Genomic DNA, 23,431 nt, shown 5'->3' with positions numbered 1-23,431 from the left:
ATTCACGTTAAAGGTGGGGCGCATTATCCTACAGGGGGTGAAAAAATCATCTCCCTTGGTAAATGAGGAGTATTTAGGGACTTGCTAAAAATGTTATTTAAAAAAGTAAAGGGTTTTTGGTAAATCATGATTCTTGATTAGTAGGTGGAATATTATTTAGAAATGATGAATTAAGGGTTTTAGAAAAACCTTAAAATGTAAAAAGTTCAAAAAGAAAAATACAAAGGAGGTGTTGATGTATAGACATTATTTATTCTACATTAAATAGATAGATAAACGAAAGAAAGAAAGTTTAAAGACATGTGTAATTGAGAGCCATTTTATTAGAAAAAAAGATAAAGAGGGGATAAGGATATAACGAACCTGGGATGGTAGAGGAAAGAGTGTTCTTTTGAAAAATCGTTGCTGCATCATCTCGCCAAATTGGGACAGTTGTTAATTTCCAATCTTTTGAGTCGAGTGGGGAGGTATGGCAAATTCACCAGACTTTTGCAATTGCTAATTATTAGTTGTTGCAGTGTGATGACACATTGTAGCCCATCAGGGAGTGATTCCAACTTATCACATCTCTCGATTTTCAGATATTCGAGAGCGGTGAAGAAGTTCATGTCATCCGGCAAAGATACTAGCTCATTACACCCAGCAATTCTCAATGACTTGACACCAACGAAATTGTACAGCACCTTGGGAAGACTCTTCAACTTGGAACAATCATCAATAGATAATCTTTCTAGTGCATTATGATTTTGTAGAAACCTTTCTGGAAAGTATGACATCGCATCAAGTTTAAGAATAGAAACTTCGGTAAGGGTGAGAAAACATGGCAGCGTTTTCAACTTTGGACAATAGCTGATGATCAAATTACAGAGGGAAGGAAAAGCTTCTCTTTCCTTCGGTGATTCCCACGTCTCTAAATTATCCATTGATCTTAGCCGTAGTGTTTTCAAGGACGGAAATGAGAATCCATTTGATGTGCCATTTCCATAAAACTCATTGCCTATTGACTTCACTTTATTCATTCTATATATATCAAGATGCTTGAGTGTGCGTAGTTGCCCAAGTTGTGGAAGATTTTCACATTCATTGCAAGAAGAAAAAGAAACTTCAACTAGATTTTGTAGTAATGAATTCTGCATCCATACTGGAAACCGAATACCCCCATAGCCCTGTATGTGTAAATATTTCAAATTGGAGTGAGGTCGAAGGCCTTCAATCACTTTTTCCTGCATCTCAACAGCACCACCACCACTACCCTCATAGCCAAGTATGTCCAAATATTCCAAATTAGAGTGAGGTTGAAGGCCTTCTATCACTTTTTCCTGCTTCTCAACAGCACCAGCACCACTACCCTCATAGCCATGTATGTCCAAATATTCCAAATTAGAGTGAGGTTGAAGGCCCTCTAGCACTTTTTCCTGCATCTCAACCTTACCATCACCACCACCACGACCCCATGATAACACCAATTTTCTAAGATTTTGCTTGGTTCTGAAGTTGGCGTCTTCGGCATCTTCTACATTTCTTACGCTCGAAAGTCCTGTTATTTCTAGTTCTCCTCCAAGGTTTAAATCTCGCAACTCACTAAGGCGACATCCATCCTTCTCACCCACAATGAAAACGGATAGCGTTTGGAGGCAACTCAACTGCTCAATCCCTATGGGCAAACAAGTCAATGACTTACAATCAGAAATGTCTACACGTCTGAGGCTGCTCATTTTTCTCATGTCCTTTGGCAAATTACGGAGTTTTGAACAATTTCTTAGGATTAATGTTTGCAAATTTTGTAGGTGGCTAATCGAATCCGGTAATGCTTCAGTGTAATTGTGAGAGAGGTTGAGGTATCTTAAATGTTTGAAAGTGCCTATTGAATCTGACAACTCATATTGAAAATTTCTTAGGATCAATGTTTGCAAATTTTCTAGGTGGCTAATCGATTCCGGTAATGCTTCAATGTAATTGTCAGAGAGGTCGAGGTATCTTAGAAGTTTCAATTTGCCTATTGAATGTGACAACTTACGGCATTGACAATTTCTTAGGATCAATGTTTGCAAATTTTGTAGGTAGCTAAACAATTCAGGTAATGCTTCAATGCAATTGTTGGAGAGGTCGAGGTATCTTAGTAGTTTCAAATTGCCTATTGAATGTGGCAACTTACGGCATCGACAATTTGTTAGGATCAATGTTTGCAAATTTTGTAGGTAGCTAAACAATTCAGGCAATTCTTCAATGTCATTGTTGGAGAGGTTGAGGTATCTTAGGAGTTTCAAATTGCCTATTGAATGTGGCAACTTAAGAATTCGACATCCACCCAGATCCAGCACTCGCAAGTGTCTAAGTTTAGAGAAGTCGCTAGAGATCATGTAACGACATTCTAGTTTCAGTAGTAGTGTCCGTAAGGTTTTGGCTTTATATAAGCCCCTGCTTGTGATAGATGATGAATCACAATTATCACAATAGAGATGCCGAGTCATTTTAGGAACATTTTCTGCTTTTCTAGCATCCATGATATAACTCGTGTTCCCCATAACAAATTGTGCAAGACCATGCATAAGGTCATGCATCTTGCACCTTGTTACATTTTCTTCATCATCTGTTTCAATATCTTGGAAGAAGGACCTCCCTAATAAACCATTGAAAATCTCATTGCCAATGTCTTCCAACTCCATTCTTCCTTGAGTTGGAACAAGGCCATTAGCCATCCACAGATGAATGAGTACTTCCTTTTCATAGACAAAACCTTTAGGGAACAAGGAACAAAACGAAAAGCATTGCCTTAGATGAGATGGCAGATTACTATAGCTCAATCTTAGAGCGGGCAAAATTTCATTTTCATTTTGTGGTAGTTCCCAAATGTCGCTATCTTTTATAGACAACCATACACTTTCCTCCCTTTTGAAACGCATGAGGCTTCCTAGTGCCTTTGCAGCTAATGGCACACCCCCACATTTCTTGACAATATCTTTACCAATTGCGACCAAGTTTGGATGCTCTTTACTTCTCCCTGATTCAAATGCTTGTCTCTCAAACACGGACCAACAATCATCCTCTGATAAACCTTTCAGGTGGAGGGCTTCAGGATGTGCACCCATTATTAAGGCAACTTTTTCACTACGGGTGGTTACAAGGATTTTGCTTCCTTCAGCTCCACGCGTTAAGATTTTTTTCAGTTTCTCCCACTCATTGTCATCCTCATTCCATACGTCATCAAGTACAAGTAAAAATCTTTTCTCACCTATTAGCTTTCCGAGGTATTGTTGCATGTTTTCTAACAGTGTATGCTTTGATATTCCACCAGCAGTTTCTATAATTTCTTTTACAAGATTTGTAACATCAAAATCTTGAGACACAGAAATCCACATTCTTAGGTTAAAGTGACTCTCTATGTGCTTGTCATGGTAGGCCATTTGAGCAAGTGTGGTTTTCCCTAAGCCCCCCATGCCAACTATGGCAACGACTGGCACTTTGTTTTCATTACTATCGACAGTTTGCAACAGTTTCACAAGCTCTCTTTTATCCTCATCTCTCCCGTAAACATCTGAATCATTTACTAAGGAGATAGTAGGTGGTCTCTTGTCTCTCTCAAAACTCATTTGTTGAGTTGTTACTCCCAAATTGAACTTATCCCTCTCTTCGTCAATCGAATTTAATCTCTGGAGTATCTTTTTTATCCTAATTCCTATCTTATGGCGAAGTATACAACGTGTGGAATTAAAACAAGGTAAGATGGTATTGCTTACCTGATTGTTGTCACACCCACTTATGCTCCCCACTTCTAATCCTTGAGCTTCCACACTCCAGTCTGCCAAGATGTCATCAGCATCATAAGCCGCATCTGCAAGTTTTGTGAGCCAATCCTTCAGCTCCTTATTCTTGAATTGAATCGCCTCTCCAGCTTCGAGTTCATGTCGAATCTTGTTTAAGATGTTGTCAAGATTGACTATGTCTTCCTCAACACCCAATTGTAAATGAAGCTCACTTTGGATCAAAGACTTCAAATTCTCAAGCAGTAGATTAAGGATAACATCTGCCATCTTTTTCTTGGTAACAGAAAAACAATTTCTCTAGAGTAAGAGCGAGGAGAATGACAAAGATATCTAGTGAGTTTCTTCCTATGTGATGATGTGCTATATATATAAACTCTTCTTTACCTCATTTGCTTCATTCTGTTCATCGCTTGAGAACCGTACTTTCTTTTCCTTCTTTGTGTACGTCTGCTTTATTCTGTTATTCACTTCATATGTACGTCTGCTTTATTCTTTTCCTCCCCCTGATAGCTTTCTTTTGTGTAGGTTCTCTTTATTCTTTTCCTCCCCCTGATAGCCTTACTTTCACTTTCTGTCTTAATATTTTGCTTTTGAGCATGTTTGGATCTAGTCATTTTAAAGTTCTAGATTTTTTCAAAATCCAGCAGTTTAAAAGGCTTGATTATTAAATCCAGGATTTTAAAATATGTTGTTTGGACAACATTATGTAAATTCCAAGTATTCAACATTATGCAGTTCTGATTCAACACTGGATTCCAAAAACACTAATTTTGGTTTTTAGCACATAATTTTATAAATATCACCAGTTAATATAGTTAATTGGGAATTCAAATGACTGCTAAACACTTTTTACGAAGGATTTTCATCTCTAATCATTGAACACTCCCAACTATCAAAACCTACATTCAGTTTGGAATTCCAATGACTACTCATGGGGAATCAAGAGGAGAGACGCAAGGCTAAAGTACATAAGAATATTGAAGGCAACTTCCATTTGAGGAGGGGTTTGCTTTCTTTAAAAAAGCATGGAAAAGCCACTTAAAATAAAATCAAAGCAACTAACTAGGAAAGAATATCCACAACCGAAATAGAAGAAGAACAACGTAGCGAAAGCGAGTCTTCATAGGGCAATTGTCACTGCTTATGGACTCATCAACAAGATATATCCAATATATGATAGAAGAACAACACTACAAGAAAAGAACAATAGAAAAAGATGATAGCATATGTATTTCTATGTTTGTTATAGTATTGTAATATCGCTCTTATCTAAGGGCATTATTGTCTTGTAATAATTATCTAGTTAATATAAATAGCAGCCACATCTATCATTGATGGAAGGTTTGCAGAATAACTCAAATATCTAATTGTCTTCATGGTATCAGAGCCGAGAACGATCTTTCCCATTGATTCTCTTCTAAATTTTCGTTAAACAATATTCCTCCTACCGATTCTCTTTCCCCTTTATTTATGTTATTCAACGGATTATCTTAGAATCCATTTATTATGGCCTCTGGACTTCCACCTATTTCTTCAAATCCAACTCCAATAACCGAACCTAGTATTGCTTCCTCTGAAAATATTCCTTCATCTTCTTACCTTTCTCAACCGCATCCAGTTTTTGAGATAGGAAATATTAAATCACTTGTTCCTATCAACCTTGACCATGAAAATTTCATACTGTGTCAAACTCTATTCGTTCCCATTCTCAATAGTCATGATGTTTTACATCATGTTGATGGAACTTCTCTTCCCCCACCTTCTACTATTCTTTTCGATTCTGGTATCCCAATCATCAATCCTGATTTCACTCAATGGAAAAAAATTGATGATCGCGTTGTGTCTTGGCTAAACGCTACTCTATCCACTGATGTTCTCAAACAAATCCTTAAACCTTATCATTCTCTCACTGCTCGTGAAACTTGGACTGCGATTGAAAAATTATTCCACGATCAAGCCAACGCCCGATACCTACAATTGAAAGTCGCATTTAGTGGAATTCAAAAGGCAAACAAAACTATGGCTTTATTTCTTCAAGAAATAAAAACTATCTCTGATTCTCTTTCTGCCATTGGTCATCCATTAGATGATGATGACTTAGTAATGCAAACTCTTCGCGGTCTTCCCCTTGAATATGATAGCTTTGTTTCTGCCACTACTTCTAGACCCCCCCTTCTTACATTCGATCAAATTCGTCCCATTCTTCTTGCTCAGGAAGCTCGTATTGTACAACGTAATCCTTCCCCACCCCCTGTTGACAAAGTTTTCTTTGCAAATCGTGGTAGAGGCTATAGAAGTGACTGTGGTGTTAGTCGTGGTCGAGGGGGTCGTACAACTCAATCTCAATTTCCTCCTTTATATGGTCGAGGCCGAACAAATCCTAATTCTTACAAATATAATCGTGATTATTCTCATTCTCGTAATTTCAATTCTCTCCCACCACAAAGATATACTGATGGAATTCTTGGCCGACCTCCTCCCATACTTCCCAAACAAGAGCTTTGTCAAATTTGTTTAAAAACAAATCATACTGCCTTGGAGTGTCATAATCGCTTTAATCAGTCATATACTGCTGATCAAATCCCAAATCTTTTGCTGCTATGAACCTTAATGACAATTCGCGTCAAAACTGGTATCTTGACACTGGTTCCACCTCTCATATGACACCCTCTGAAGGTAGTATTCTATCTAAAACTCCATATTTTGGATCTAATCGTATTTATGTTGGTAATGGTCAATTGTTACCAATTACTCATGTTGGCCATTCGAATTTGACAACTAAAACTCATTCTTTTCGAATGAATGATATCTTAGTTGTTCCAAACATTAAAAAGAACCTTTTATCTGTCAAGAAATTTGCTTTTGATAACAATGTCTCTTTTGAATTTACATCTGATGGTTTTTCTATTAAGGATATGGTGACGAAGAAGTCTCTACTTCACTGCGTTAATCATGGGTCCTTGTACGAGCTTCCTCCGTCAATTGCTCAAGTCAATCCTACGCCAGAAGCATCCTTTTCTGCTGTTCGTGTCTCCAAATCAATATGGCATAATAGGCTATGTCATCCTGGTCAACCTTCATTTCACCACATATGTCGTTCTGTACTTGTAGACAAATGTCAACCCTGTCATGCTTGTGAAATTGGCAAAAGTACTAGGTTGCCATTCTCTGTTTCAAATTCTCGTTCTACGTCTCCTTTAGAAGTTATTCACTCTGATGTATGGATGTCTCCTGTAACTTCCTTTTCAAATTATAAATATTATGTGTTATTTTTAAATGATTACTCTCGTTTCTCTTGGGTTTTTCCTTTGCAGCAAAAATCAGAAGTGTTTGCTAAATTCCAAATTTTTAAAGCTGCTGTTGAAAATGTTCTACATTGTAAGATCAAATATCTACAATGTGATGGTGGTGGTGAATTTGTTAATACGAAATTCCAAAGTTTTCTTCATAAAAACGGCATTCAATATCGTCTTTCTTCTCCTTACACTCCTCAACAAAATGGGGCATCAGAACGTAAGCATCGTTCCTTATTAAACATGGTTCGTTCCATGTTATTTCAAGCTAATTTGCCCTCATCATTTTGGGTTGAGGCATTACTTAATGTTGTATATGTCATAAACATGCCACCTTCAAGCACTTTAAATTTTCAAACTCCTTATTTTACACTTTTTCATAAATTACCAAATTATGATTTCTTAAGAGTTTTTGGATGTTTATGTTTTCCAAATCAATCTGCTACTGCATCTCATAAGCTCTCTCCTCGTTCTTTTCCATGCATGTTTGTTGGATATGCATCATATTATCATGCATATAGATGTCTTAATTTAGCAAATAATAAAATTATAATCTCTCGCCATGTCAAATTCTTTGAAAATGAATTTCCATTTCATACTTTTTCAACGAAAAATAATTTTTGATTTAGCTCTAATTTCGCTAACCCTTCTCAATTACTTCCTAATTTCTCTCCATTTAGTTCTCCTAGTCTACAGCCCACTTCACAATCTAATGTATATTCATCCTTATCAGATCCCTTTTTAACCTCCCACCCAAACTTGCAAAGGACGTGCTTCTCTCCACCCATTCCCCGTTTTCAAAATTCAACTGATGATATTCAAAATTTTTTGAATCTCAATCCAACGGCCGCTTCTCCTATTATTCCTCCTCCACTTCACCACGACTCCAATATTCCCATTTCCTCTCCCACTACAACACGTTCTACTTTTCAAATAGATAATATTCAAAATTCTCCACTTCCGCCTGACTCTCCTATTTTACATTCACATCAGCCCCACGTGCCTTCTCCACTTCAAATTCAAAACCTTCCAACCGTTCCCTCATCTTCTCAAAACCAATCTAGTCACCCCATGATTACACGTCGGCGTGCTGGCATTCACAAACCCAAAACTCTTCCTTCCTTCTTTTCAATTGAAAAAGTAACTGAACCTTCTTGTTTTACAATTGCTTTAAAAAATTCTAAGTGGCGAGAGGCGATGTCCAATGAATATAATGCTCTTATGGAAAATCACATGTGGAAACTTGTACCTTTCCCACAACATAAAAATCTCATTGGTTCGAAGTGGGTATACAAAATTAAATATACTGCTGATGGAAGTGTTGAACGGTATAAAGCTCGCCTAGTTGCTCGAGGTTATAATCAACGCCCAGGTTTGGACTATGATGAAACTTTTACCCCAGTCGTTAAACCTGTCACAATTCGTATCATCTTATCTCTTGCTTTATCTCGGAAATGGAGCATACGTCAACTTGACGTTAAAAATGCTTTTCTACACGGTGAGTTACAAGAAGAGGTTTTTATGTCCCAACCTCAAGGATTTGTGCATCCAGATTTTCCAGATTATGTATGCAAACTTAAACGGGCATTATATGGTTTAAAACAAGCTCCGCACGCTTGGTTTCAACGGTTCACAAGTTTTATCAAGGAAAAAGGTTTTAGGTGCAGTCAATCTGATCCATCTATGTTTATTTTCCAATGTGATTCTGATATGGCAATTCTTCTTCTATATGTCGATGATATTGTTTTAACAGCCTCAAATAGTTCTTTGTTGGGTTCAATAATACATTGCTTAAATCAAGAATTTGCTATGTCAGATTTGGGCGATTTACACTATTTTCTAGGAATTCAGGTTCAGAAAACAAACGATGGTTTATTCTTGTGCCAAGAAAAGTATACAACTGATGTTTTGGAACGGGTTAAAATGGAAAATTCAAAACAAGTTGCAACTCCGATAGCACAAAAGATTGATATGTTTGATGATTCTAGTGCTCTATTAACAGATCCAACTGAATATAGAAGTATAGTGGGCTCTCTACAATATTTAACTTTTACAAGGCCAGACATATCTTATGCCGTGAACATGGTTTCACAATTCATGCATACTCCCAGGGACATTCATTACCAAGCAGTCAAAAGGATATTGCGTTATCTAAAGGGCACTAGAAGCTACGGAATTTGTTTGTTTTCATCTCCTATTACACATCTTCGTGCTTTTTCAGATGCAAATTGGGCAAATTGTCTTCATTCCAGACGGTCTACTACAGGTTTTTGTATTTTTCTTGGCGATAATCTTATATCATGGTCCGCTAAAAAGCAGCCAACTGTTTCTAAATCCAGTACTGAATCGGAATATAAAGCAATTGCTTATGCAGTGGCAGATACGTGTTGGATAAAATATTTGTTGCGAGAACTTGATATTTTTCTAACACAGCCAGTGACGTTACACTGTGATAATATTGGTGCAACTTATTTAGTGGCGAATCCGATTATGCACTCAAGGACGAAACACGTGGACATTGATTATCACTTTGTCCGAGAAAAGTTTGCACGTGGTGAACTTCATGTCTTATATACACCAACGGAATATCAGATTGCTGATATTTTTACCAAAGGATTGTCTTCATCACGATTTCAGTTTCTAAGAACCAATTTGACCGTTTGTTCCAAACCCGCTCAAATTGCGGGAGGCTGATAGCATATGTATTTCTATGTATTTCTATGTTTGTTATAGTATTGTAATATCGCTCTTATCTAAGGGCATTATTGTCTTGTAATAATTATCTAGTTAATATAAATAGCAGCCACATCTATCATTGATGGAAGGTTTGCAGAATAACTCAAATATCTAATTGTCTTCAAAAGAAAGCTTCAAACTATGGAGAAAATGGGGCGAGTTGGCTCTTTTCTTCAATCACAAGCCTGCACGCAAGAAAGCTTCAATGGAGGTCTTGTTAGTGGAGAATCTCTAGAAAAATGAGTGAATGAGATTAGCTCTAGTTAGTGGAAAATAAAGAGTAAATGGCTTAGGGCCTTAGGTAAGTGATGATGCCGTAATCTGTTTCCTCAATCGATGGCTGGTAGAGTTCTAATATGTGATGGATGTGCGCTGGGTCTCGGGTTGTGACTCTAGGAGACCGGCACAAACATGAGAAAACCAAACAACAGGAGAGCTGAGATTAGAAGTGTTTGTGGGTGATTATTAGTTGGAGAAGATACATACCTTTGTGCGTGTTAGTGATTTTCAAAATAAAAATGTCTTTGAAAATGAATTTTGAAAATAAAAATATTTTATTTTGGGAAAATGGGTGTTTTTAAAAGAGAGAAGAAAAAGGCTTGTGGGAACTTTTTCGTGCACTTTGAACTTGCTCCAACTGCTAGTGCTTGGTCGGATGCTATGTGGAGCGTTAGATCGTGTGGTAACCGCCGGTAACAGATTGGGTGCAATCTGGATCGTCGAATAGTGACCCATCGAGTACCAAAGGTTAGAGGCCGATCGGGTACGATCCAAGCCGTAAATTAGGGACCAGACATGATCTAATGGTTATTGGGGGAGGATGGAGGTTTTACATAAGACAAGAGTCACTCCATAAGTAATGTGAACCGATGAATCGCAATAAGGCGCGTTCTAACGGTGAAATAAGCCCCTCATAGTGATAAGTTGCCATGAAAGAGTGTGATTCTACATGAAAAGTCACCAAAAGGTCTATAAATAGACCAGAAATTCATCATTTCTGCAGAAAAACGGGATTCCTTAGGGGGAAGCACATTCTTCTAGTGATTTCCCAAGCCTTCTTGTCCCTCTTAGAGTTTTGTAAATACTTTTTTTATTTCCTTTTAGTTGATTTATCTCTAATTATTTGTTTTTCGCGAAACAAACAGTAATAATATCTCAAAAGACTTGAGAAGTCCAAGGGTGTTTCATGTTTGTTTATGCTCGTGTTTGTTTATGCTCGTGCAAAGCGTGAACAAACATCAATAGGCAAGGCCTATTGGGCTTTATTGTATCTTAGAGCCTCTCCCTCATTCTTAGCGCCCCTATTCATTCGAATAATAGTAGGGCGCTCTTTATTCGATCCTATCAACTAGCATTCAATCTGCCCTTCTAGTTCTTCCTCCCTTTACCAGATAATGAGGTCGAAGCATCAATTTCTTATCCCCAACATTTTTTCTCGAAGAGAGCTTTAGGTCCTTATATAGAGGAGGAGTTCACAACCAGAGGCGGAGCCAAGGGGAGCAAAGCCCCCCCCCCCCCGCAACACACACACAAAAATTCTTACAAAGCCAAAGCCTTTTAAATTACCAAAATTGGCCTTTGCCCCCTTTAATTTCCATGAAGGGACAAATGCTGAATGGCCCTTTTTTTAAAAGGGCACCAAGGGCAATTCGGGTTTCTTCTCCAAAACTCAAAGACGTCTGATCTTTAGGGATTTGTTTCTTCAAAAACGTAGAGGGTGAGCCTTGGCGCAGCGATAAGGTTGCTCCATTGTGACCTGGTGGTCACGGGTTCGAATCACGGAAACAGCTGCTCTGCAAATCAGGGGTAAGGTTGCGTACATCTAGCCCTCTAGACCCCGCAATGGCGGAACCCTCGTGCACTGGGCTACCCTTTGTTTTTTGTTTCTTCAAAAACGTGTGGTTCCCAGAGGCGATTTCGGGTATTTTGCATATGGTCTCTCTATCTCTCTTTCAATATGGGTTTCTCCAAAACAGCAACCCAAAAGAATCCAGATTTTTTGGGATTTGTTTTTCAAAAACGTGTCTGGTTTGACAACATTGAGAAATTTTGCACAAATTGAAAAGTTTTCTTCTCACGTTGGTTTAAATGAATTTTTCGGATTTTTTTTGCCCTTGGGATTGCTTACTTTGTTTGTTTTGTATACCCTAGTCATTGGGGCTGTTGCATATGAGAATGGAGGTGGGCAAGCCTATCCAAAGATAAAATAAAACCTAATGGAGGAGGACATGCACATACTTTCATAAAATAAAATGGAGCTCATACTATTCGATGATCCAAATCATTCATTTCTTGGGCCCCGCCAGTGCAAACAGGCCTACCTAAAAAATCATCTCTATAGGATGATCCTAACCCTTCGATCTCACAGATCCAATGGTTAGGACATCTTATAGAGGTGATTTTCGAGGCAAAACTTATTTACTTTGGGCCTGATTTCTAAATGGCTTGGCTCATCGAATAATGAGGGCCCATTGTTGTTTAAAATACCACATAAAAACTCCAGTTAGAGAATAAAAAGGGAAATGACATATCCGCCCCTTTTGATCACCAGGAACACCTCCTGTCAGTGTTTGTGGCAATCAGGGGCATTGAATTCTTCTGACATAAGTACAACAACTCCTCTTTAGTCATTGATACACTGACAGGGGGTGTTCCTAGTGATCAAAAGGGGTGGATATATCACTTCCCAATAAAAAACAAATCGCTTTCATTCATTGCAAATTTTGTGTCATCTTTTCATTTTTTTTTTACTTTATAATAATAGGAATGCTAAATTTAGGGGATCCCTTGCAAAAACCAAGTGAAAGGGCGCCCTCATTGGCTGCATGTCATCAAAGTGCATTAATATGCTGGCGTGCAGCCAATGGGGGTGCCCTTTCCCTTGTTTTTTGCAAGGGCGCCCTTGAGTCTAGCTTTCCTCTTTAATAATTTATTGATTATTATGTATCAACCAATATGTCCTCCTCTATTACCTTCTTCTTATATCAATAAAATTTAAGGTGTTGGCCTGGGTGTCTACCATTCTCTGCCACCCTTGGAACCAATTCCTGGCTCCATCCCTGCCCGACCCTACCCAAGTTGCACACCTGAAACTAACTATGAGCTTACCAAAAAAAATTCATCACGAAAGAACCATTTCCCATCATAAAAATGGCATGAAAGCCTATAATATCTATTTAAAATCATTTAATATCTAATTCTCTATGGGTGCGTTTGAGAGAGAGAGAGAGAGAGAGAGTCGCTCGAGAATCAACGAATCCCACCTCCTCTGGGGGGTTTCGTGTTGCACCAAATATTCCCCTAGATATTCCGCTCGGGTTTCCTGATCACACGCTATTGTGACACCCAAACGCAGGAATTCGTAGAAAATGAATCAAATACCCATTCTATTTCCCTATTCCAGCGTACCAAACGCACCCTATATTAAATCATATAATATCTAAGGATTTAATAGGAGAATCCAAATGTATTTTCATTTTTGGAATTTGTTATAAATACGAGATTCCAAATGTAATTTCATTTTTGGAATTTGTTATAAATACGAGATTCCAAATGTAATTTCATTTTTGGAAATTGTTATAAAATTAGATTATCATAGATTCGCTAACATCACACACTTATGTCATTGCCAACTGATACATTGCATAAATCTCTCTCTCTCTCTCTCTCTCTCTCTCTCTCTCTCTGTATATATATATACATTGCTGGGTTGTCTTTGAACTGTTTGCTTGTCTTTTTCTATTTAAAGGACGTCATCTACCTCGACCCCTCATCCTAAAACTCAACTAAAAATATTCTGGTCAACCATATTGTCAAAAGTCATAGCTATTTCTGTTTTCTCATATGGGTATCTTTTTGGGTCCAAACATGCTGGGAAGGAGGATTTTCTACACCTTCCTTTTCTTAACTCTAATGGGATTCCAACAAGAACCCCACAACCAAGTTTTGGCCCAAGGCAGCTTTGTCAAAACCAGTGAAACCCACTTTCTCCTAAATGGGAGACCTTTTTACTTAAATGGTTTTAATTCTTACTGGATGATGCCCTTTGCATCAGACCCATCACAGTTGGGAAATGTGTCTTCTGTTTTTCAGCAGGCCCAAAAGTATGGATTGACTGTATCAAGAACTTGGGCTTTCAGTGATGGTGGTTACAGACCCTTACAAATCAAACCAGGCTCTTACAATGAGGCTATGTTCAAGGTATAATGGGCTAATGAATGAAGGAAATCTTTATGTAAAATTAGGTTTTCTATTTTCTATTTTAATGATATTTCTTTATTTATTCTGTTTCTCTTTTAGGGGTTGGATTTTGTGATTTCAGAGGCTAAAAAATATGGGGTTCATCTGATTTTGAGCTTGGTGAATAACTATCCGGATTTTGGGGGAAGAAAACAGTATGTTCAGTGGGCAAGAGAGCAAGGGCAGTCCTTGAGCTCTGATGATGCATTTTATACAAATCCTGTAGTGAAAGGCTACTATAAGAACCATGTCAAGGTATAAAAAATTATTTAATATCTTTCTTCCTATGATGAATGACTTGATGGGTGTGTTTGAAATTCTTTTTGTGGGAAGTTTCATGTTCTGATCAATATTTTTTAGTTAATTTTCTTCCAATTTTATTCTTTTTTTACTATTATATTTTGATGATTTATAGCTTGAGCTTTCTTTTATATATATATATATATATATATTTTATTTTTTTTATTTTTTTTAAATTGACAAATATATCATATCAACAAAATTACAATGGGGACCAGTAGTCCCACTAGATTTACATAGTATGAATTGAGCAGGAGCATTCTCCTTGGCCCAAAAGAAAAATCCATTACCCCTTACATTACCCAATAGCCTCAATTTAATCGAATCCAACAAAAGTGCCAAATTTGTGGGACCCCCAAGTCAAGATCGTGACCTGCCACGTCACACCGATTTATCCGCTGACAAATTTGATTTTCAAAAAACCTGCTCGAAGGCCCAGAGCTATTGTGCGCCCCTAACCGTGCACAATAGCCAACCACCCAACATCATCATCCGATCTCCGGCGGCCTCCAACTCTACTACCACCAAACACCGACGGCTTCCCATTAAAAATATATCAAATTCTTCCACCATCTTCTTCAAAACCGACTTCCACTAGCCCAAAAATCATCTCATCCATAAGTATACTCCTAGCCCTAACCCTAAATCATAACCCTAAAGACTATACTACTCCCCACCTCCTTCCCCAATCAACTCTAACTTTCTTTTATATTATGTTTGCCTGCTTTTGTTGGGATTTAAAGCCATTTTATTGTGAAATAATTTTCAAGTCAATTGTTCCAAATTTCTGGAGTTCGATCTTTTTGCTTCTTAGTCACTTTATTTTCTTCCATTTTCTTTTGTGGTTATTTGAATGTAGTGTTTATTATTTCTCATATTGTAGAGAGTGATCTGAATATTAGTAAGAGTAATATTCATGATTTGTTGAAATTTTATACTATTATACTTCAGTTAACTATCTGAGATTTTATCTTGTGCAGACTGTTCTTACAAGGATCAACTCAATTACTAAGATTGCTTACAAGGATGATCCCACCATTTTTGCATGGGAACTTATGAACGAACCTCACTGTGAGAGTGACCTCTCTGGGAAGACTTTACAGGTAAGAATCTTGGAGATTGAGAGTGGTGAATTGTGATGGTTAGATTATAAGTAACCAATTGGATGGTTAGGATCATCTAATCAGTAACTCTCATATCTAAAACTTTCTACTCATTGGATGGGTATTTTTCGTCTTTTCGCATACACAAGCCCTGAGACCTCCATATATACCCCTTTAACCCTTTGTTTCCCACCAACTTCTCCTTCACTCTCTCTTACAACTTTCTTTAATACACTTTTCTAGTCACTCTTCCTTACTCTAAGCTTCAAGTATACTCTTCAACCTTCTTTATTCTCTCTACATTCAAAGTTTACTTCATCCAAAGATCCAAATAGAGATGTATTTTATTTTTTTTTGTATTTTCTTGTATTTTTTACATATTAACTGCAGTAAATTTATTTTTTAAGTAATATAGATGTCTTTTTTTTTACATATTTGGTTTATTTAATTGTTTCTTATATTTTCTTACAATTTCTGATTTTTTGGATTGTTTTATATTTTAATTATTAAAAAAAATTCCCTTGTCGTAGAGGAACGAAAAATTTCGATTGAAATAGACAAAAAACCGAAACGTTCCATTCCGGTCGCCAAACCGAAATGGCGAATGAAACAGAATTGATAACTAAGATGGACACTGTCGTGCAAGCGTCTAGTGTTGCTGTTTTGCCTACATCTGCCATTAGTACCGTTGTCATTGTCCATGTCTTCTGCGACTATCCTAGCAAATTCTATTAAAGAGACTGAAGAATGTTTCTTATATTCTACCTACACACAGTATGTACTTACATGTAGTATGTAATTTGAACATCTTCAGGGCATAACAGATGAATCCAAATGTGTCTATTGAATCCCTAACCCTAGGTTTGAGATTATTTCAGATCATGACCTAAACGTAATGTTTAAAAGGCACCCTCTAATTTACAAACAACATTTCGTTTTCCTTCTTTAAGTTTTGGCGACGCTTCTTCCCTCTCCCCATCTCTAACCTAATTCCTTCTCTATACAAAATAACCTAGGACACTCGTATTGAGCAGTCCGACTCGAAATGCATCATCACACGACTCGAAAAGTAAGATCCAAAAACACAGTCCATAAAAGATCTAATTGATAAATAATCCGAATGGATCACGACCTAGACATAGGTGGATCCATTGAAATCTATATGCAAGATTAGGCTTCTCGCATGCTTCTAGCTAATTGTCTCATTTTCTTTATATAAATCATGCTTGTGTAGATGTTTTCATATCATGAAAATGGCAATAATTTTCTGCAACCATTTGAATTCATAATTACATTATCTTGTTTTATATATTTATTTTGTTTTAGTTCATTCTTTTTTACAGGATTGGATTGCAGAAATGGCAGCTTATGTTAAATCCATAGACAGTAACCATCTACTAGAAGTTGGACTTGAAGGATTTTATGGAGAATCAAAAAAGCAGTTTAATCCTAATGGTTACATACTCGGAACGGATTTTATCTCCAATAATCAGATTCAACAAATTGATTTCGCTACAATTCATGCGTACCAAGATCAATGGTAATACATTTAAAATGTAATTTAAAAATTAATTGCAAAGAAAAAAGCATTTTCTAAACTAGGTCATTTAAATAAAATGACCTAAACCCACTGAACCTGTTGGGGGGACTTTTGAGAATAAAATGCACCTATTTAAAAAAAAATACTAAGAATTTGGATGGTTGGTACCATCTATAAAAACAGATTGTGATCATTTCTGGCATGTCTTGCAAAATTGAAAAAAAAAAAAAAATCTGAAATTTTATTCCAGAAAACTAATGTTCCTAGGTTTCAGTAAGCCACTTTTTTAAGTACAAGTTTTTTCAGAACAACCAATGTTCTAGCTGTGATAAACACGACCACAACAGTGGATTAGCAAATGAAGGGTCTAGATCACAATAATGTCATATGAGTGGGAACAGATTATGGCTTATTTAGATGTAAAATGGGTGTAAAACAAATTTTACGCCCATTTTAAGTGGAAAAATAGGCGCAAATTTGTTTTTACGCCCATTTTTAAGTGGGAAATGAGCATAAATTTTGTTTTATGCCCATTTTACATTGAAAGATCAATGGAGCCTAATAGAATTACTTCTAAATCCTATACTAATGTAACAAGTTCCCTATGTAATTACATCTAAAATGCTATACTTAAGTAACAAGTATTCATTTCATGGGTGCCTTTTCTTTTTTTTGAAGAAGGCAACAGAATATATATTTATATATATGAATAAGCAGAACCGAGATGGTCCTGTCGGAACAATGAGCAAATAAAATAGCAAGACAATGACTCAAGGGGGGAGATAGTCAAAACACTCCATTTCGGCCCGAGAAACACCACTTTTAGCCAGAGAGTCGGCTGCCACATTGGCCGATCTCCGGACATGCTGAAAGACCATGGAGTAGCCCTTTCCTCTATCCTCTATCTCCTCAAAGAAAGGCACAAATCTCCAAGGGGGAGAAGCATCTCCCGAAAGCCAGCGAATAACATTTACGGAATCGCCTTCGACTATCAGACTGTCGCACTCCAAGCGAGGCATGGAAAGAATCCCACTGTGAACGGCTCGAACCTCCGCCTCAGACGAGTCGGCAAATCCAAGAGGCCCTGAATAGGCCCAAATGACTTCCCCTTTGTGATTCCGACATAACCCCCCCACTCCAGCCGCCCCTGGGTTACCGATAGAGGAACCGTCAAAATTGAGCTTCAGAGACCCCGGTGGCGGGGGGGACCATGAGGGTCGAGATTGCACTTTGGTAACCGATTCCATGCATATGGTTGACCACCCTTCCCAAAGGGCATACGCAGAAACAAAACGAAAAAGAGGAAGTGAACGGGCCCAGGAGATGACCGCTGCTACCACCTGTATATAAATCCAATATGGGGACCTGACTTTCCCTTCAAAGACCCGCGCATTCCGCTCTTTCCACAAGAACCACCAGGAGGCTAAGAGACACATCTTCCACAAAATTCTACCTTTCCTCTTCCACGGAGCCCAGTCCCAACTCCTAATAAATTCGGCCATAGAATTGGAAGCAACCCAACTGACTCCAAATCTAGAAAAGAGCTGACCCCAAATATATGAAGCAACCTGGCAATGTATAAATAGGTGGTCGATGGATTCCCCGGCGGATAGACATAGGGGGCAGTGATCAACCAGCCACATTCCTCTTTTTCGTAAGAAATCTATCGTCTGAATTCGTCCCCTGCTAACCGACCACCCAAAAAAAGCAACTCTTGGGGGGCATGCGAGGCGCCAAACCGCGGAGGACGCATGCTCCATTAGAGTGGGGATCAGATGGAGATAAAAAGATTTAACAGAGAAAATCCCCGACGGATTCCAAATCCAAATACGACGATCTATGCCCGAAGACTTGATGAAGTAAGAGTTCAATAAGGAGATGAGGGCGTTGTAATCGCTTAACTCCCGGACAAAGAAGGCTCGACGAAACTTAGGAATCCACTCCACTTGCCCTTGGACCCGTTCGAAACATTCCGATACCCAAGCTTCTTTCTGAGAAGATACGATATATAAGTCAGGAAACAAAACTCGGAGAGAATGGGACGAACACCAAGGGTCCTGCCAAAACCGAATTCGATCCCCCCTATAGACTCTGAAGCGAACTCCAGGGGCAAAAACGGTCTTCAAACGCAATATGTCCCTCCATACCGTGATTCCTTTGATTTTGAAAGTATCAACAGAGTCCCAATTCCCATGAGATGAACCATACTTACTGTCAATGACCCGAACCCACAAAGAGGATTGTTCTTCTCCATATCTCCACAACCACTTACCCATAAGGGCCTGATTAAAGAGCTGGACTCTCCTGATACCCAAACCTCCTTTTTTAATTGGAGAACAGACTAAACTCCATTTAAGAAGGGAGACCCCTTTGGAAGTCCTTGAACCGCCCCACAGAAATCGTCTCTGAATTTGCTCGATGCTCTCAGCAACAGAAGCTGGACAATGAAAAAGAGATAGAAAATAAATCGGCATATTAGAGAGAACAGCCTTTATAAGCACCAATCTACCTCCTTTGGAAACCAAACGGCGCTTCCATGTGGCCAACCGACGCTCAATCCTTTGTATAATAGGAGTCCATAGGGTGTGTCTCGGACGGCCCACCCCGAGAGGGAGACCCAAATAGGTAGCGGGAAAGACATCTAGACCACACCCCATAATTCCGGCGAAGGATGAAGCCTCACTCTCAGATACATTAATCGCATACAACCGAGATTTACCAAAATTGGATCGTTGACCTGAGACCATCTCATAACACCGAAGCATGGCTTTCAGATTGAGAAGCTGGGAGAGGACCGGGGAACAGAACAGGAGGGTATCATCCGCAAACTGAAGCAGCGAGACTTCCACCTTATTGGTCCCAATTAGGAAACCTCTATATAGCCCCATATCACTTCCCTTTTTCAGTATACTGCATAAGGATTCGGCCACTATCAAGAAAAGAAATGGAGAGAGAGGATCGCCCTGCCGCAATCCTCTAGAGGATTTGAAGAATCCTTTTGCTGAGCCGTTAATTAGAACGGAAAACCATGCAGATGATAAGCAATTCCGGATCCACCCTCTCCACTTTTCCCCAAAACCCATACGACCCATAAGATAATCTAAAGCGGCCCAATCCACACGGTCATATGCTTTCTCCATATCAAGCTTACATAAGATGCCGCCTTCCCCTGACCGTCGGTAATAGTCAATTGCCTCATTTGCTGTTAAGGAACAATCAAGAATTTGACGCTTGCCTATAAAAGCACTCTGATTTACCGATATAATGGATGGAAGAACCACTTTGATACGGTCCGCCAGCACCTTCGCAAGCACCTTGTATAGGCTGCCCACCAAGCTAATCGGACGAAAATCTGATACTTTGGATGCTCCATCAATTTTTGGAATAAGGACTAGAAAAGTCGCCCCCGTCCCCTTGTCGAGAATAGCACCCTCAAAAAATTCTAGGAAGAAACGAATAAGATCCGATTTGACTGTGTCCCAACACGTCTGAAAGAAAGCCAAGCAAAATCCATCAGGGCCAGGGGCTTTATCCTGAGCTAGAGAGAATAGAGCGATTCGGATTTCCTCCTCAGAGAAGGGGATTTCCAATCCAGCAGAAGCTTCCAGGCTCAAAGTTGAGAAACAAATGTCTTGGGGTATTGGGCGAAGAAGTCCGTCAGCGGAGTACAAAGAACGGTAGAATGCAATAGTTTCCGCAATAATCCTCTCCCGGTCCGAGATAACAACCCCTTCCACCTCTAAAGATTCAATTCGGTTCCTTCGTCTGCGAGTACTGGCTATGGCATGGAAGAAGGCTGTATTTTTATCCCCCTCCATCAACCACTTGACTCGGGATTTTTGCCGCCATGAGATTTCTTCAAGCCTTAACAACTCTTTATGTTCTTGGATAAGCCTGCCTTGTTGCTCAAAATCCTCCGCCGTTGCCGATCCACTATCAGCCAATGAATGGATCTCCAACAATCGGTCCTCAAGGACCCTCTTCCTGCCGAGGGTAATCTCTTTCTGCTCCTTATCCCATGCTTTTAATTTCCCTTTGATAAACCTTAATTTTTTGCCAATGACGACATCACTGGGTCCCGAGAAGGCACAGTCCGCCCACCAACGGACTAATTGAGCCTCCAACAGGGGATTTTCCAGCCAAGCTAATTCAAATCGGAAGGGAGGGGGGCCCCAGGACTCCATTTTAGGGGACAAAAGAAGAGGGCAATGATCGGAGACAGAATGGGGTAATGCCTGCTGGTAAACTTCTGAGATACCTGCCAACCAGTCGCCCGATAAAAGAAACCTATCAAGCCGGCTCCGGTTCGTACCTCTTGCCCATGTGAAGGATGCACCGCCCAACGGTAAATCGACTAGTTCGTTGTTTGCGATAAAATCAGCAAAATTTCTCATACCTACAGTAATGCGCTGACCCCCAATTCGATCTCGTGAATCTGCCTTTTCTTTACTCTTTTTCTTGTTCAATGTTGATTTACAGGTTAAAGGGCTCCAGTGATCAGGCCCAACTTGAGTTCCTAAGAAACTGGTCAGAGGCCCACACCCAAGACTCAAGTGCAGTCCTAAAAAAGCCACTTCTCCTTGGAGAATTTGGGTTGTCTTCCAAGAACCCAGGGTACACCACAGGCAAAAGGGATACAGTTTTTAACACTCTTTATGACATCATCTACAGATCTTCTAGAAGTGGAGGCCCATTGGTTGGTGGGCTTTTTTGGCAGCTCATGAACCAAGGGATGGATAATATGAGAGATGGATATGAAATTATAATGGCAGAAAGCCCTTCAACAGCAAATATCATCTCTCAACAGTCAAAGAAGCAATCTGAGCTCAATTAATTAAAGATATGGAAGAGTATAGAATGTAAAAAGCCCAAACCATTTGTTCTGGGATGTAGGGCTAGAGACTGCAAGTGAAAATAAAATTAGTGTTTTGGTTCTAAAGGGCATTTCTTCTTTTCCTTCCCTTTTTTTTTTTGGGTATTTTACTGAGGATAATAATTTGTTGTGGTTCAGTGGTTCTAAGTGCGGCCTGCCTAGGTATGTGAGAAGGTGGGACCCAACATGATATGAGACAGGTTTAAAGGGCCTAGTCTAACGTGTTCCATCAGTCTTGGGGCTCTGGGCATTTTAGTTAGATAACATTTGGTAAGTCATATGTTATAATCTTGATATTTTTTTAATTAAATATCCTTTAAGTTTTCATGAGAATAAATAAACCAAAAAATTTGTGGAAAAAAAAAAAACTTTTTGGCTAAATTTTGAAGTAAAAAAAGTGATTCCTCATATACTATTTTGTGGGTTCATCTAACATTGCACCATCAGTTTGGCCAAAAATACATGAATTCCCAAAACCCAGTCTGATTATTCCCACCATAAACACCTTCCTCTGAGATCAGCCACAAACACGCAGACTCGCATCGAACACTATCCCTTTGGAATGAGTACGCATCGAAATGGAACTCGTTTACACTCTCCAACCCCATATCACAGTAGAAAAGTGTTGTTCCGACCACATTGATGGAAAAATCCCACCCGAATTCAGCTCCATCCGCCACCGTCTGTTCGCCGAGATCGTTATCTTTGGATTGGCAATGAATGGTCATGTTCTTCCCATCTCCCAAATGATTAGTGATACTTACATGAACTTTGTCTGAAAGAACAAAAGATCTGTAGAATGAAAATACCACAAGAACCAGAAGGATATAACTAAGAACTCTCATGTTGAAGTTGAATGACTAGCTCCAAATATTATTAGTTTTTATAGATGTTGTTGTTGTCCCTTGGTTTATCAGCCAAAGAGAATAACTGGCAAAGGGAAATAATATTCACACTCCCTTGTTTTGGTAATTACAGACTGGATAGGAAGGTGTCTTTATATCTTGGCTACTGATGTTGGCACTAAAATGTTTTGATCATTGCACTAACTCATCTTGTCTTTTATTACTGTTCCCAAAAAGCTCTTAGAAGCTCATTAAAAAAAATTTAAAAACAAGCTTAGTTTGTGCAATTATTAAAACCTGGCAGTGCAAATATTAGTACCTAAATCTTCTATGAATACACGAGAGGGTTCACACACTTTCTCTCGTTCCAGTGCTCAATCGCAATTACTGTACCCAACAATCCTGAAAAAATATTCCATGGAATTTTTTTAGGGTCCAGTTATGACTTATGAGAGATGGGTTGGAGAGGGTGAGGGTGTGGGGAGCATAAAAAGCTTGTGAAAATAAGGAAAATAAAAAACCAATTGTAAGTGGGTATCTTTTCTCACCTTATTTAGGGATTGTTTTATGCTCTCTCCACTCCTGCTAAAAGAAATTTCTTAGGAAAGTTTTTCCTTTCCTTAATTTAGCAGGAAATAATATAGGGCAATGATAAATTCGCCCCCTTCTATTACCATATTCACCCCCTATTTTTCAAAATGGACTGTACAGCCCATACCATAGGATGATCCAAACCGT

General features: G+C 38.8%; 3 protein-coding genes across 3 annotated transcripts; 1 reads left to right on the top strand and 2 right to left on the bottom strand.

Moving 5' to 3' along the window:
* Window positions 1-410: 410 nt before the first annotated feature.
* LOC143890233 (disease resistance protein RGA2-like) lies at window positions 411-4,031 on the bottom strand. The gene has a single exon (XM_077394834.1). It carries the CDS (start codon window positions 4,029-4,031, stop codon window positions 411-413), a length of 3,621 nt encoding a protein of 1,206 aa, XP_077250949.1.
* A 9,483-nt stretch (window positions 4,032-13,514) lies between these two features.
* Window positions 13,515-21,914, top strand: LOC143853773 (mannan endo-1,4-beta-mannosidase 4-like). Its single transcript, XM_077363531.1, has 5 exons — window positions 13,515-13,993; window positions 14,093-14,287; window positions 15,313-15,435; window positions 16,779-16,975; window positions 21,455-21,914. Exons 1-5 carry the CDS (start codon window positions 13,637-13,639, stop codon window positions 21,807-21,809), a joined length of 1,227 nt encoding a protein of 408 aa, XP_077219646.1. The 5' UTR covers window positions 13,515-13,636; the 3' UTR covers window positions 21,810-21,914.
* A 377-nt stretch (window positions 21,915-22,291) lies between these two features.
* Window positions 22,292-22,693, bottom strand: LOC143890209 (self-incompatibility protein S1-like). The gene has a single exon (XM_077394805.1). It carries the CDS (start codon window positions 22,691-22,693, stop codon window positions 22,292-22,294), a length of 402 nt encoding a protein of 133 aa, XP_077250920.1.
* Between the last annotated feature and the right edge of the window lie 738 nt (window positions 22,694-23,431).

This window comes from Tasmannia lanceolata, unplaced genomic scaffold (genome assembly GCF_043159265.1).
Source record: "Tasmannia lanceolata isolate RefF3 unplaced genomic scaffold, GAP_Taslan_0.1 ptg000002l, whole genome shotgun sequence".
In the NCBI taxonomy this organism is placed as follows: Eukaryota; Viridiplantae; Streptophyta; class Magnoliopsida; order Canellales; family Winteraceae; genus Tasmannia; species Tasmannia lanceolata.
Note: the sequence above shows the minus strand (reverse complement) of the source record. Positions and strands in the feature narration are given on the sequence as shown.